General features: G+C 45.8%; 1 protein-coding gene across 2 annotated transcripts in view; it reads right to left on the minus strand.

The window, feature by feature from the left end:
• The window catches only part of LOC141132853 (aldo-keto reductase family 1 member C1-like), a 36,783-nt gene that overhangs the window by 9,751 nt on the left and 12,965 nt on the right, over nucleotides 1-14,067 (minus strand). For both annotated transcript variants that reach the window (XM_073621772.1, XM_073621773.1), the window contains exons 4-7: nucleotides 4,847-4,924; nucleotides 4,176-4,298; nucleotides 1,065-1,174; nucleotides 576-741 (exon numbers count right to left, since the gene is read on the minus strand). In XM_073621772.1, coding sequence (XP_073477873.1) covers nucleotides 576-741; nucleotides 1,065-1,174; nucleotides 4,176-4,298; nucleotides 4,847-4,924 — 477 coding nt within the window. The remainder of the gene's footprint in view (nucleotides 1-575; nucleotides 742-1,064; nucleotides 1,175-4,175; nucleotides 4,299-4,846; nucleotides 4,925-14,067) is intronic.

The following is a 14,067-nucleotide window of genomic DNA, read 5'->3' on the forward strand; positions in this document are numbered from 1 at the left end:
TCTGTTGAGACCGGATGGCGTTCACCTTAACGACATTGGGTTGGACATATTCAATCTTGGCCTGCAGTGAGGTGTCAAACAGGCGATGGCTGCGGTTGGGTGCCCGTCAGCTATTAACTGACGGGCGGATGGCAGTTTTCTTGACCTTGCCAACAGTTAATGTTGCTGTAATACTGTGTTTTACAGTATTAAATTTTTTATCCTATTTTTAAATAGCTGTATTTGTAAATTCCAAAAGTCAATATAAAGAAATACTAGTGGTAAAAAAGCACTTCTGGATTTAACCAATTATTTTTTTTATACAATTCTACTTTACGGGGGGGGGGCGTGGCAGGGGGTGTGTCCTATGTCTACATACTTTTACAAACAGGTGTCCCTAATTCCCATCTCAGAAAGTTAGGACATATGGTTTTAGTAAATCTCCCCCATAGAGTACTACAAACATGAGAGAGCTTCCAACCCTTCCATGCTTTATCTAAAATAAAATTAAAACCTTTTTTCCAAAGCTGAGCTTTAACCAGGATTTCTTACAGACTGTCACATTTCTGGATGGTCAATATCTGTGTTTGACTCACCTGGAAGTTTTGTTTGATTCTCTCTGCAGTGAAGCTCTTTGCAAGGACAACAATCCCTCTCTGCAGTAGATAACGCATCGCCACCTGTGCTGCAGACCGTCCAACCTTCTTCGCTACTTCATTGAGAACAGGATCTTCCAGCACATGAGGTGAGTTTTGGTCTATCCTTTTAGACAATAAAGGGTTAATCAGGAAACACTTTTTTTTAAAAACAAAACTAAACTTTTTTTCTTTTCTGTTTTAGCATTTAGTTTTTATGTGAAAGTGAAAGATCCATGTTTTTTCACATTTTAGCAAATACTTTTGGGAAAAAGCTGTTTTAGCTGATTATAGCTGAATTAGTTGCTTAGAGCAGCTATGACTCACAGAACTGAACCTTTGCTATCAAACAGCAAGTACCAGTAGCCGCATGAGTGGACAGAGGATGAAAGGATTTGGGGGGTGTATGAAATGTGCCCTAGGTCCCTAACAAGTTACATTTGCACTTACCAGCCCTCAACTCTGCTGGAACCCAAGACGCTGTATCCAACCAGCACAATGTCTTTGGATTTGCAGAATTCCAGCAGTTTGGTCTGATTATGGAATATGTGGCACTCCACCTGCAGAGAGAAACATTGTACTGGTTAGGGAGAACGCCACATGAATGAATGAATGAATGAATGAATGATTTGTAAAGCGCTGCAATTGCGAACTGAATCGCCTCAAGGCGCTAGATGTATTCTCTGTAGCCAGCTTCTAGAAAAGGAAGGTCTTTAGTTTTTTCCTGAAGGCCTGGTGGTTTTCTTCCATGCGGAGGTTGGTTGGGAGAGCATTCCATAGGCGAGGTCCTTGGACTGCAAATCTACGTTCTCCCTTTGCTTTGTAGCGGTATTTGGGAATGAGGAGGAGGTTTTGGTTAGCTGATCGAAGACTGCGAATCGGTGTGTAGTGTTTTATTTTTTCCCGGAGATATTGCGGAGCGTTTCCTTGTATGCATTTATGGGTGAGGCAGAGGGTCTTGAATATGATCCGGTTCTTCACAGTTAGCCAATGTAGGCTTTTTAAAAACATATTTTAGTAAATAAGAAAAAAATTGTAAAAACACATTAAAGCATAGCTAGAACTCCACTCATACTTCACTGCAATGGTATGGAGCATCGTCTCTTGGGTATTCAAGCACTAAGCTTTGCAAAGAGACAGTAGTAAGGCTTTATGACATCTTTTGTGCCTCCTGAAACATCAGAAACTGTGGTCAAGGTAATTTTTTTGTCAAAGTGTTATTTTAAGAATTTTTTTAAAAAGAGAAGTATGGAAAATATTTTTTTGGTGAATCATACCTTCCTAGGTGGATGTAGCATCGGTTCAATGCTGCATCTGTCCCCCCGCCGACTCTAAGATTGAAAACTGAGTGATCAAACACTGCCGATCTCTGGGTTATCAGAGCTCCCTAAGCAGAGAGCCGGTGACTGTCAGTCACCAGCTCCCTTCTCTGCCCCCTCGCGCTCACTGGAGCACTAAGCTGTGAAGGGGTGGGAGCGGCTGGCTCAGGCTCTCAGCGGCTCAGGATCCACCCACATGCCTGGACCGGATGCCGGTCCAGGCATGTGGGTGGATCCTGATTCCTGACCATATGGTCTCGATCTTTCTGGAGCCTTGACCAGCTGTGCGATGGGTGCTTAAGCCCGGTGTCTGCTGAAAATGGGTTACAGGAGTGCAGAATAAACTACACTCCTGTGATCCATAGGAGAAGTACAGCCAAAGGAGCTTTTTTATGAAAGGGTTGCTTTAGAACTGACCAAGCCACCTAGATAGCGAAACATCTTCAACATTATAGAACAGGTCCAGTTAAATGGAACCACTACTTGCTATACCCTGACCTACAGTGCCTTGCAAAAATATTCACCCCCCTTGGCATTTTTCGTGGAATTAACATGGATTGTTTGAGGATTTGCATCATTTAATTTATAGAACATGCCCACAACTTTGAAGATGTTTTTTTTTTATTGTGAAGCAAACAACAAATAGGACAAAATAAAGAAAAGAAAAGAAAAGAAAAGAAAAAGTCAATGTGCATAACTATTCACCCCCCTAAAGTCAATACTTTGTAGAGCCACCTTTTGCGGCTATCACAGCTCCAAGTCGCTTTGGATAAGTCTCTATGAGCATGCCACTGGGATTTTTGCGCATTCCTCCAAAACTTCTCCAGCTCCTTCAAGTTGGATGGTTTGCGCTTGTGAACAGCAATCTTTAAGTCTGACCACAGATTTTCTATTGGATCGAGGTCTGGGTTTTGACTAGGCCATTCCAACACATTTACATGTTTTCCCTTAAACCACTCCAGTGTTGCTTTAGCAGTGTGTTTGAGATCATTGTCCTGCTGGAAAGTGAACCTCTGTCCTAGCCTCAAATCACACATAGAGTGGTACAGGTTTTGCTCAAGAATATCCCTATATTTAGCACCATCCATCTTTCCCTCAACTCTGACCAGTTTCCCAGTCTTGACTGCTGAAAAACATCCCCACAGCATGATGCTGCCACCACCATGTTTCACTGTGGGGATGGTGTTCTTTGGGTGATGTGATGTGTTGGGTTTGCGCCAGACATAGCGTTTTCTTTGATGGACAAAAAGTTAAATTTTAGTCTAATCAGACCAGAGCACCTTCCTCCATACATTTTGGGAGTCTCCCACATACATTTTCGCAAAACATGCCATTTTGTTTTTTGCTGAAAGTAATGGCTTTCTTCTGGCCACTCTGCCATAAAGCCCAACTCTATGGAGCGTACGACTTATTGTCATCCTATGTACAGATACTCCAGTCTCTTCTGTGGAACTCTGCAGCTCCTCCAGGGTTACCTTAGGTCTCTGTGCTGCCTCTCTGATTATTGCCCTCCTTGCCCAGTCCCTGAGTTTTGGTGTGCGGCCGTCTCTTGGCAGGTTTGCTGTTGTGCCATATTCTTTCCATTTGGTTATGATAGATTTGATGATGCTCCTAGGGATCATCAAAGATTTGGATATTTTTTTATAACCTAACCCTGACTTGTACTTCTCAACAACATTGTCCCTTACTTGTTTGGAGAGTTTCTTGGTCTTAATGGCAGTGTTTGGTTAGTGGTGCCTCTTGCTTAGGTGTTGCAGCCTCTGGGGCCTTTCAAAAAGGTGTGTATATGTAATGACAGATCATGTGACACTTAGATTGCACACAGGTGGGCATGATTTCACTAATTATGTGACTTCTGAAAGTAATTGGTTGCACCAGAGCTTCATAACAAAGGGGGGAATACATACGCACATGCCAATTATCAGTTTTTTATTTGTAAAAAAAATAGTTTTATGTATATATTTTTCTAATTTTACTTCACCAACTTCACCAACTATTGTGTTCTGATCCATCACATATCATTCAGATTAAAAAAAACATTGAACTAAAGGGTGTAATGTAACAAAATAGATAAAAAGCCAAGGGGGGTGAATACTTTTGCAAGGCACTGTAGATAAATGAGAACCTTAACCGACATTAGTAAGAATTAATTCTAGAGCTGATATAAAAACACTGTAACCCTTATTTTCTATACAATAGCTTTGTTCCCTAAAGTCTCTCCCCATTTAATCACTGTAATTACCTGATTACAGACAGGTTTATACTTCAGTCCTGGTGCATTGAGGATCAGCTCCAGTTGTTTGCGATTAAAGTTAGACACTCCGATTGATCTGACCAGTCCCGCATCTTTACAAGCCTCCAAAGCCTGGAAATCACCAATTACATCATTTAAAATAAAAAATCAGATACACATAAAGTGTGATTAAATCTTTTGAATAAGAAAAAAATCCTTCCTGCCACCTTAAAGCAATCAATTACTTGCGTAATCAACATAATACAAAATTATTGCTTATAAATATTAGAAATCATTTAGTTTGTGTGTATTTAGAAACAGATACAACCCTCTTTTTGAACAGTCCACTGTGTCAGCACAACCAGTATCTGTGGAGCAGTATTCCATATTTTTACAGGTCTTAAAGTGCAATAAGAGAACCCTTTCTGCCTGTTTAAGTTAATGTCTAATCCAGCCAAATGTATTCATCGTGTGACAGGGAGACAACATGGATCACAATTGGGAAACGGGGGCAGAGAAGTGTCACCACACACACAGAAGTGCCCAATTAGAGACCTTCATTACAGGACCTCCAGGTATTATTTTAATGAAAACTGAAGATTTAAAAATACTGAATTGACAGCAAAGCTTATATGAGATTTTACTGATCCCAGAATCAATGACCAAATTTCCCAGCTTACCTTCCAGGTATCCCGGATATCGGTGTTGTGAAAAATTAATTTTTCATTTTCGTCTTTGGGAAATGGATCATCTCCAGGCTGGGAAGAAAGAGGGAGAAGAAAAAACAATGTTCACATTCTGGTTTATATTGGAGAATCAGTCCTCAGAGATACACCAACTGTCTAAATGGGGCATTTAAAAAAGCAGTGTTATGACCGAACCATCTGCAACAGAGGCGGCTCTAGGCTTTGTGAGGCCTTAGGCAAATCTTAGACATGAGGCCCCACTCGGGATGTGTGTCGGGCCAGTACCGGAGTCAGAGATCTGTGGTGCACTGCAGGAGGGAAGAGCCGGGGGAGAGGAGTACATGGTAGCAACCCACTGACCCTCCGACCTCGGGCAGTGGTCAGTGACAGTCCGCCCCTGGGTGGGGAAAACGAGTTGTGGCCCCGGACGCAAGATGGGGACACCGACCGGGGGAAATTCCCTGCAACTCCCACACACGCGTTAGGCATATTAAGCGGCCCCGAGGCCCCTGGGAGTGTGAGGCCTTAGGCGGCCGCCTTATTTGCCTAATTAGAGAGCCGCCTCTGATCTGCAACCTAAGCCAATCTTATCTTAGCGTAATCATAATACTGAATTAAAAATATGATTATGAGAACAATCTGTCTTTTTGAGACAAGAAATACAAAAATAAAATTACCAACTAAAGTTCAACTTTAGTGAGCTTAGAACACTGAAAGTTTAGCACTAATTGACATCTATGGATCCTGTGCAATGCATGTATGGTCTTTGCATTACTGAATAAACCTGTCTGTTTCAGTCATTAAAAAAACTCTAGATGAGTGCCTAGTGAACAAACAGTAAGAAAATAAGCAGCTGGCTGGTGTTTATAAATATGAAATAATCATGTTCAATATTTCAGAACCCATACCATGAATTGATAATAATACAAATAAACATCCAAAAATGAAATGAGGTGCATCTAACAGCACATATCGTGGTTGTGCACCAGATGTGCAAGTGTAAATTAAAAAAAAAAAAAAAAATTAAAGTAAAAAATTGTGACATGATCAAAAATCAAAATAACAAAAGTCCGTGAAAATCAATCCATAAGTGAACAAAGTCTATATGAATAAACATCAGAAAATCCAATAGTGAAGGTTAGGGATGAGCTTCGTGTTCGAGTCGAACCCATGTTCGACTCGAACATCGGCTGTTCGATCGTTCGCCGAATTGCGAACGTTATGGGCCGTTCGCGCTAAATTCGTGTGGCGCGTCACGGCCCATAATTCACTGCGGCATCGCAGTGCATTGCTGGCTGATGATTGGCCAAGCATGCACTATGACCCGCATGCTTGGCCAATCACAGCGCCGTCAGTAGAGAGAGCTGTAATTGGCCAAAGCCAGGGTGGCTTTGGCCAATTATGGCTCAGGGGATTTAGTACACACCCCACACTATATAAGGCCGCCTGCACGGCGGCCCTGTGTAGTGTGTGTTCCGGTGTGCTGAGAGATAGAGAGAGAGAGAGACAGTGTCATTTGATTTGAGTTAGATAGATTAGGCAGAACAGTCAGTCAGTTAGCTGCACTTACAGTGTATTGTGTATATATATGCATCCCAGGTGTTGCATATATATATATACACTGTATTCAGTTTAGCTAGATCCGTTCCTGTTATCTTCTATCTAGACTATTTACATTTAATGCAGTGCGTCCTGCTCACAGTGTTCAGCTAGATCCGTTCCTGCTATTTACATTTAGTGCAGTGCGTCCTGCTCACAGTGTTCAGCTAGATCCGTTCCTGTTATCTTCTAGACTATTTACATTTAGTGCAGTGCGTCCTGCTCACAGTGTTCAGCTAGATCCGTTCCTGCAATTTACATTTAGTGCAGTGCGTCCTGCTCACAGTGTTCAGCTAGATCCGTTCCTGCTATTTACATTTAGTGCAGTGCGTCCTGCTCACAGTGTTCAGCTAGATCCGTTCCTGCTATTTACATTTAGTGCAGTGCGTCCTGCTCACAGTGTTCAGCTAGATCCGTTCCTGCTATTTACATTTAGTGCAGTGCGTCCTGCTCACAGTGTTCAGCTAGATCCGTTCCTGCTATTTACATTTAGTGCAGTGCGTCCTGCTCACAGTGTTCAGCTAGATCCGTTCCTGCTATTTACATTTAGTACAGTGCGTCCTGCTCACAGTGTACAGCTAGATCCGTTCCTGTTATCTTCCTACTGACAGGCAGGCTTGTCTGGTTACAGTATATAAAGCTACCTGAAGAAAATTACAGGTGTTCTATTTGATCCTATTAGTACCACGGTCAGGCAGCTAGACTATTTACATTTAGTACAGTGCGTCCTGCTCACAGTGTTCAGCTAGATCCGTTCCTGTTATCTTCCTACTGACAGGCAGGCTTGTCTGGTTACAGTATATAAAGCTACTTGAAGAAAATTACAGGTGTTCTATCCCAGCTTAGTGCAGCTACAGGCCATTAGTATGTCTGGAAGGCCAAGAAGGAGAGGCAGACAGTCACAAGCCAATAAGAGAGGGCAAGCAGGCTCTGTGTCTAGTGCTGGTCGTGGAGACGGTGCATCCTCATCAGCACGTGGCCATGGGACACGCTTGGCCTTTTTTTCGGCAGCTGGCCGCGTTGAGCCGCAACATGCGGAAGACTTGGTCGAGTGGATGACCAAGCCGTCCTCATCCTCCTCATCCTCTCTCACCCATGCCCAGGGTGCTTTGTCTGGCAAAGCAGCGGCTTCTTCCCTCAGCTCAATGTCATCAGTGACTCCTTCCCTAGCTCCACCATGTCCTCATGAGGATTCCCTCGAACTGTTTGACCACAGTGTTGGGTACATGCTCCAGGAGGATGCCCAGCGTTTGGAAGGCTCTGATGACGATACTGAGCTCGATGAAGGCAGTAACATGAGCGCGGACAGAGGGGGTGCCCAAGAAGGACAGCAATCTGGCAGTCATGCTCCCCCTGCTGCAGCATACTGCCAGGTTTGCTCCAGTGATGAGGAGGGAGGGGATGATGAGGTCACTGACTCAACGTGGGTGCCTGATAGGAGAGAGGAGGAGGAGGAGGAGGAGGAGGAGGAGGAGGAGGCGGCAGCACATCACCAACGAGGCAGGATGCCCTCCAGGGGCCAGCCTAAGGGCAGCACATTGACTGCATCACACCCCAAAGCTCCACATGTGCAGGGCGCTGCAGTCTCTGCGCGTTATTCAAAAAGTTCTTTGGTGTGGGCCTTTTTTGAGACGAGTGCATCAGATCGCACCGCTGCTATTTGCAACATATGTCTCAAGCGTATCTCGCGTGGCCAAAACATCTCCCGCTTGGGTACCACATGCTTGACCAGACATATGTTGACCTGCCATGCAGTTCGTTGGCAAGCGTATCTAAAAGACCCACACCAAAGAACAAAGAGGATCTCTCCTTGCTCCTCATCAGCTGAGATTTCCAACCCCACTAGACCTTCAGTCCTCTCTGAGACCTGCAGTGAGAGGAATGAAGGTGTAGAATTAGGTGTGTCACAGCCAAGTACTTGTGGGCAATCTGCTTTTGGTACACCGACGTCAGATTGTACCAGGCAAATTTCCCTGCCCCAGCTGCTGCACCGCCGAAAGAAGTTTGCTCCCAGCCATCCACATGCCCAGCGGTTGAATGCTAGCTTGGCAAAATTGCTAGCACTTCAACTGCTGCCTTTTCAGTTGGTAGACTCTGCCCCCTTCCGTGAGTTTGTGGAATGTGCGGTTCCTCAGTGGCAGGTACCCAAACGCCACTTTTTCTCACGGAAGGCGATTCCGGCTCTCTACCGGCATGTGGAAGGCAATGTCCATGCCTCGCTGGACAGGGCGGTCAGCGGTAAGGTGCATATTACCGCTGACTCATGGTCCAGCAGGCATGGACAGGGACGTTACCTAAGTTTCACGGCGCATTGGGTGACTCTGCTGGCAGCTGGGAAGGATGCAGGACAAGGTGCAGTAGTGTTGGAGGTTGTTCCGCCACCACGCCTCCAAAATGCTGATTGTGACACACCTCTCTCCTCCACCCCCTCCTCTTCTTCTTCCTCCATGGCCTCTTCCTCGGAACCAGCGGTGCTCCGTAGGCGTTCAAGGGGCTACGCAAGTACGCAGGCCAAAAGATGCCATGCGGTGCTTGAGCTGGTGTGCTTGGGGGACAGGAGCCACACTGGGGCAGAGGTTCTGTCAGCTCTGCAGGGGCAGGTTCAGAGGTGGTTGACGCCACGCCAACTTAAGGCAGGAATGGTGGTTTGCGACAATGGCACCAACCTCCTCTCTGCCCTCCGACAGGGACAAATGACCCATGTGCCCTGTTTGGCTCACGTCCTTAACTTGGTGGTGCAGCGGTTCTTGGGCAGGTACCCGGGCTTACAGGATGTCCTGAGGCAGGCCAGGAAAGTCTGTGTGCATTTCCGCCGGTCATATAATGCCAGTGCTCGGCTGACGGACCTCCAAAAGGAGTTTAACCTGCCCAAGAACCGCCTAATCTGTGACATGCCCACCAGGTGGAACTCAACGTTGGCCATGCTGCAGCGGCTGCACACGCAGCAGAGGGCCATCAATGAGTACCTGTGCGACTATGGCACCAGGACAGGGTCAGGGGAGCTTGGTTTTTTTTCCCCACGCCAGTGGGCCATGATCAGGGATGCATGCACTGTCCTGTCACCATTCGAGGAGGCCACAAGGATGGTGAGCAGTGACAGTGCATGCATCAGTGACACTGTCCCCCTTGTCCACCTGTTGGAGCACACGCTGCGTGGAATAATGGACAGGGCACTTGAGGCAGAACAGAGGCAAGAAGAGGAGGACTTCCTTAGCTCTCAAGGCCCCCTTTATCCAGACAGTGTTCCTGCGTGCCCGCCGATCACACAGGAAGAGGACGAGGAGGAAGAGGAGGAGGAGGAAGATTGTGTCAGTATGGAGGTGGAGCCTGGCACTCAGCATCAGCAGCAGTCTTTAAGGGATCAGTCCCAAGAAACACATGGACTTGTACGTGGCTGGGAGGAGGTGGCTGCGGACCATGTCGTTCTTAGTGACCCAGAGGACTCCGGACCAAATGCCTCAGCAAACCTACGCTGCATGGCCTCCCTGATCCTGCAAAGCCTGCGTAAGGATCCTCGTATTCGTGGTATCAAGGAGAAGGACCAATACTGGCTGGCAACCCTCCTTGATCCACGTTACAAGGGTAAGGTTGCGGACCTTATCTTGCCATCGCAGAGGGAGCAGAGGATGAAACATCTTCGGGAGGCCTTGCAGAAAGGTCTGTGCAACGCGTTCCCAGAGACTGGGAGGTTACAAACTCCTGTTTCTGGACAACGTGTTGCTGAGGCTTCGGTCAGTCAAAGAAGGAGCGGTGGAGAAGGTGGCCGTCTGACCGATGCGTTCAGACAATTTTTTGGTCCGCAGCCCCAAGGTATGATCGGTTCCAGCAACCATCGCCAGCGTCTGTTTTACATGGTGCAGGAATACCTAGGGGCAAGATCAGACTTGGACACCTTTCCCACCGAAAATCCTCTGGGTTACTGGGTCTTGAGGATGGATCACTGGCCAGAGCTTGCACAGTATGCAATTGAGCTACTGGCCTGTCCTGCATCCAGCGTTCTTTCGGAACGCACATTCAGTGCTGCTGGAGGCGTGGTAACCGATCACAGGGTGCGTCTGTCCACCGACTCGGTCGATCGGCTGACCTTCATAAAAATGAATGAGTCTTGGATCACCACCAGCTACCAAGCACCTGATGCTGATGTAACCGAATAATTTTTTTTGAAATCTCAGATCCCTTCAAAGACTGCCTATGCTGATGCTGAGTGACTATCCCTGAGTAATTATCCTCTTCCTCCTCAATCATCACGCTGATAGCTTGTAAGAACATTTTTGGTTCTGGGCGCCACCACCAGTGCCTAAGGCACAATTTTTCAGCCCCTGTTTAACAGGGGCGTGTAATTACAATTTTTGATGTAATACTTTGCAGCAGGGCTCGTTCCTGCATTCCAACTAGAGTGTCTGTGAGGGGTTGCAGTGTTGTGGCACCAGCACCAGTGCCTAGGGCCCAATTTTTCTGCCCCTGTCTAACAGGGGCGTGTAATTACAATTTTTGATGCAATACTTTGCAGCAGGGCTCGTTCCTGCGTTCCAACTAGAGTGTCTGTGAGGGGTTGCAGTGTTGTGGCACCAGCACCAGTGCCTAAGGCCCAATTTTTCTGCCCCTGTCTAACAGGGGCGTGTAATTACAATTTTTGATGCAATACTTTGCAGCAGGGCTCGTTCCTGCGTTCCAATTAGAGTGTCTGTGAGGGGTTGCAGTGTTGTGGCACCAGCACCAGTGCCTAAGGCCCAATTTTTCTGCCCCTGTCTAACAGGGGCGTGTAATTACAATTTTTGATGCAATACTTTGCAGCAGGGCTCGTTCCTGCGTTCCAACTAGAGTGTCTGTGAGGGGTTGCAGTGTTGTGGCACCAGCACCAGTGCCTAAGGCCCAATTTTTCTGCCCCTGTCTAACAGGGGCGTGTAATTACAGTTTTTGAAGCAATAATTTGCAGCAGGGCTCGTTCCTGCGTTCCAACTAGAGTGTCTGTGAGGGGTTGCAGTGTTGTGGCACCAGCACCAGTGCCTAAGGCCTAATTTTTCAGCTCCTGTTCAACAGGGGCATGTAATTACAATTCTTGATCTCATATTTCACAGCAGGGCCCTGTGAGGGCTTACAGTGTTGTGGCCACAGCAACACCTAAGGCCCAAATTTCTGCTGAGTATATAGGGCAGGACCCTACTTTCAAACATCTAACTTACAAACGACTCCTACTTGCAAACGGAAGGAGACAACAGGAAGTGAGATGAAATCTACCCCTAGGAAGGGAAATTCTCTCCTGTAAGAGTTAATATGGGAAAACAATTTCTCCTTTCCACTGATGCTTTCCAATCCTTGTTCCACAAAAAAACCCAAATTTTCAAAAAACATTTTTCATTGGGACAAAAAAGTGAGGTGAAATCTTCTGAAGAGGAGGAAAGACAGCAAAACAAATGTCACAGGGGTGATAACCCTTCCCTATGTTTTCCAAAAAGCTTAGAAAAGATTTTTTGGCTGGAGCTAAACACGTTAAAAATGTTCAAAATTACAAACAGATTCTACTTAACAACAAACCTACAGTCCCTGTCTTGTTTGCACCGCCTGTATACTGCTGTTCAGAGTATATAGGGCCTGGTGGCCCCACACCTTTCCTTATTTTAATTTGGGTGCGGGGTTCCCCTTAATATCCATACAAGACCCAAAGGGCCTGGTAATGGACTGGGGGGTACCCATGCCGTTTGTCTCACTGATTTTCATCCATATTGCCATGACCCGACATGACATTAAACCCGCAAGCAGTTTTAAATGAGATTTTTTCCTTTAAAAATGACATTTGGTGCAGGGACTGTTCTAAACATGGGAAACATGCGTCACTTTACAGGCATACTATAGACACCCCCCAGGTACGATATTTAAAGGAATATTTCACTTTTTTTTTTTTACTTTAAGCATCATTAAAATCACTGCTCCCGAAAAAACGGCCGTTTTTAAAAGTTTTTTTTGCATTGATACATGTCCCCTGGGGTAGGACCCGGGTCCCCAAACCCTTTTTAGGACAATACCATGCAAATTAGCCTTTAAAATGAGCACTTTTGATTTCGAACGTTCGAGTCCCATAGACGTCAATGGGGTTCTAACGTTCGTGCGAACTTTCGGTCCGTTCGCGGGTTCTGGTGCGAACCGAACCGGGGGGTGTTCGGCTCATCCCTAGTGAAGGTAAATCCACAGTGATGAATAATGAAGGTCCACACCGGAGTGACAAGTGCAATATATGAATCTCCTCCACCACTGAAAAATACTGCCGCTTACCAGAAAGTGATGGTCCCTTATTACAGGGGACCACACTAGGCGGATGGCTGCAACCCCAGCCTGGGATCTCACTGGCAAGCACTGGTCTCCAAAGTGTCAGCAGAAGTAGTCAGCAGACAGGATCGATATTGTGCCAGTATCAAATCAAAAAGACAAGAAAACTCCACATAGTGTAAATCCTAATACATTTATTCAGGTAAAGAGACAAGTGGTAACATACATCAAGATGAATAAAATGCTCCAGTGGGGTCTAAATTTATCGATCCCCAAAATGATAGTACCAGAAGGGTCTCACTTATGGGTGGTCAGGTAATGTTTAGAGACGGAGTGTTTAGTAAACCCTCTACGTATGTTATTAATATGCTCGTTTAGCCTTACTTGCAAGGGTGGCTTAGTCCGGCCCACATACTGCAGGCCACAAGGGCACTGCAGCATGTGAACAACCCCAGATGTAGCGCAAGTAATAAAGGGCTCTATGGTGAATGATTTGAAGGTACAAGTAGAGACAAAACTGACAGTGGTTTTCAGATGGTTTGCTGGGTTTTGCCCTTAGTTTTTTCCCTTCAGTGGGATGGCGCCCTGTGATTCTTACCCCGTGAGGCGGGGCTGCTAGGTTGCTGTTAAAGTGGTGCGTCAGGACGCCGCCTGTATCCCGTGACCACATCCGCTAGTGACGAAACGACGTAGGGAGGAGGAGCTACGCCCTGCCGTCACCGCTGTAGTCCCGGAAGCATACGGGCTTTGTGTAAGCCGGCCGGCTCATCATCTTTTATTATGCGCATTTTATTCATCTTGATGTAAGTTACCACTTGTCTCTTTACCTGAATAAATGTATTAGGATTTACACTATGTGGAGTTTTCTTGTCTTTTTGGTTTAATACTGGCACAATATCGATCCTGTCTGCTGACTACTTCTGCTGACACTTTGGAGACCAGTGCTTGCCAGTGAGATCCCAGGCTGGGGTTGCAGCCATCCGCCTAGTGTGGTCCCCTGTAATAAGGGACCATCACTTTCTGGTAAGCGGCAGTATTTTTCAGTGGCGGAGGAGATTCATATATTGCACTTGTCACTCTGGTGTGGACCTTCACTATTCATCACTGTGGATTTACCTTCACTATTGGATTTTCTGATGTTTATTCATATAGACTTTGTTCACTTATGGATTGATTTTCACGGACTTTTGTTATTTTGATTTTCCATCATGTCACAATTTTTTACTTTTAATTTTTTTTTTTATTTACACTTGCACATCTGGTGCACAACCACGATATGTGCTGTTAGATGCACCTCATTTCATTTTTGGATGTTTATTTGTATTATTATCAATTCATGGTATGGGTTGTTT

Source organism: Aquarana catesbeiana, linkage group LG03, assembly GCF_042186555.1.
Source record: "Aquarana catesbeiana isolate 2022-GZ linkage group LG03, ASM4218655v1, whole genome shotgun sequence".
Taxonomy (NCBI): domain Eukaryota; kingdom Metazoa; phylum Chordata; class Amphibia; order Anura; family Ranidae; genus Aquarana; species Aquarana catesbeiana.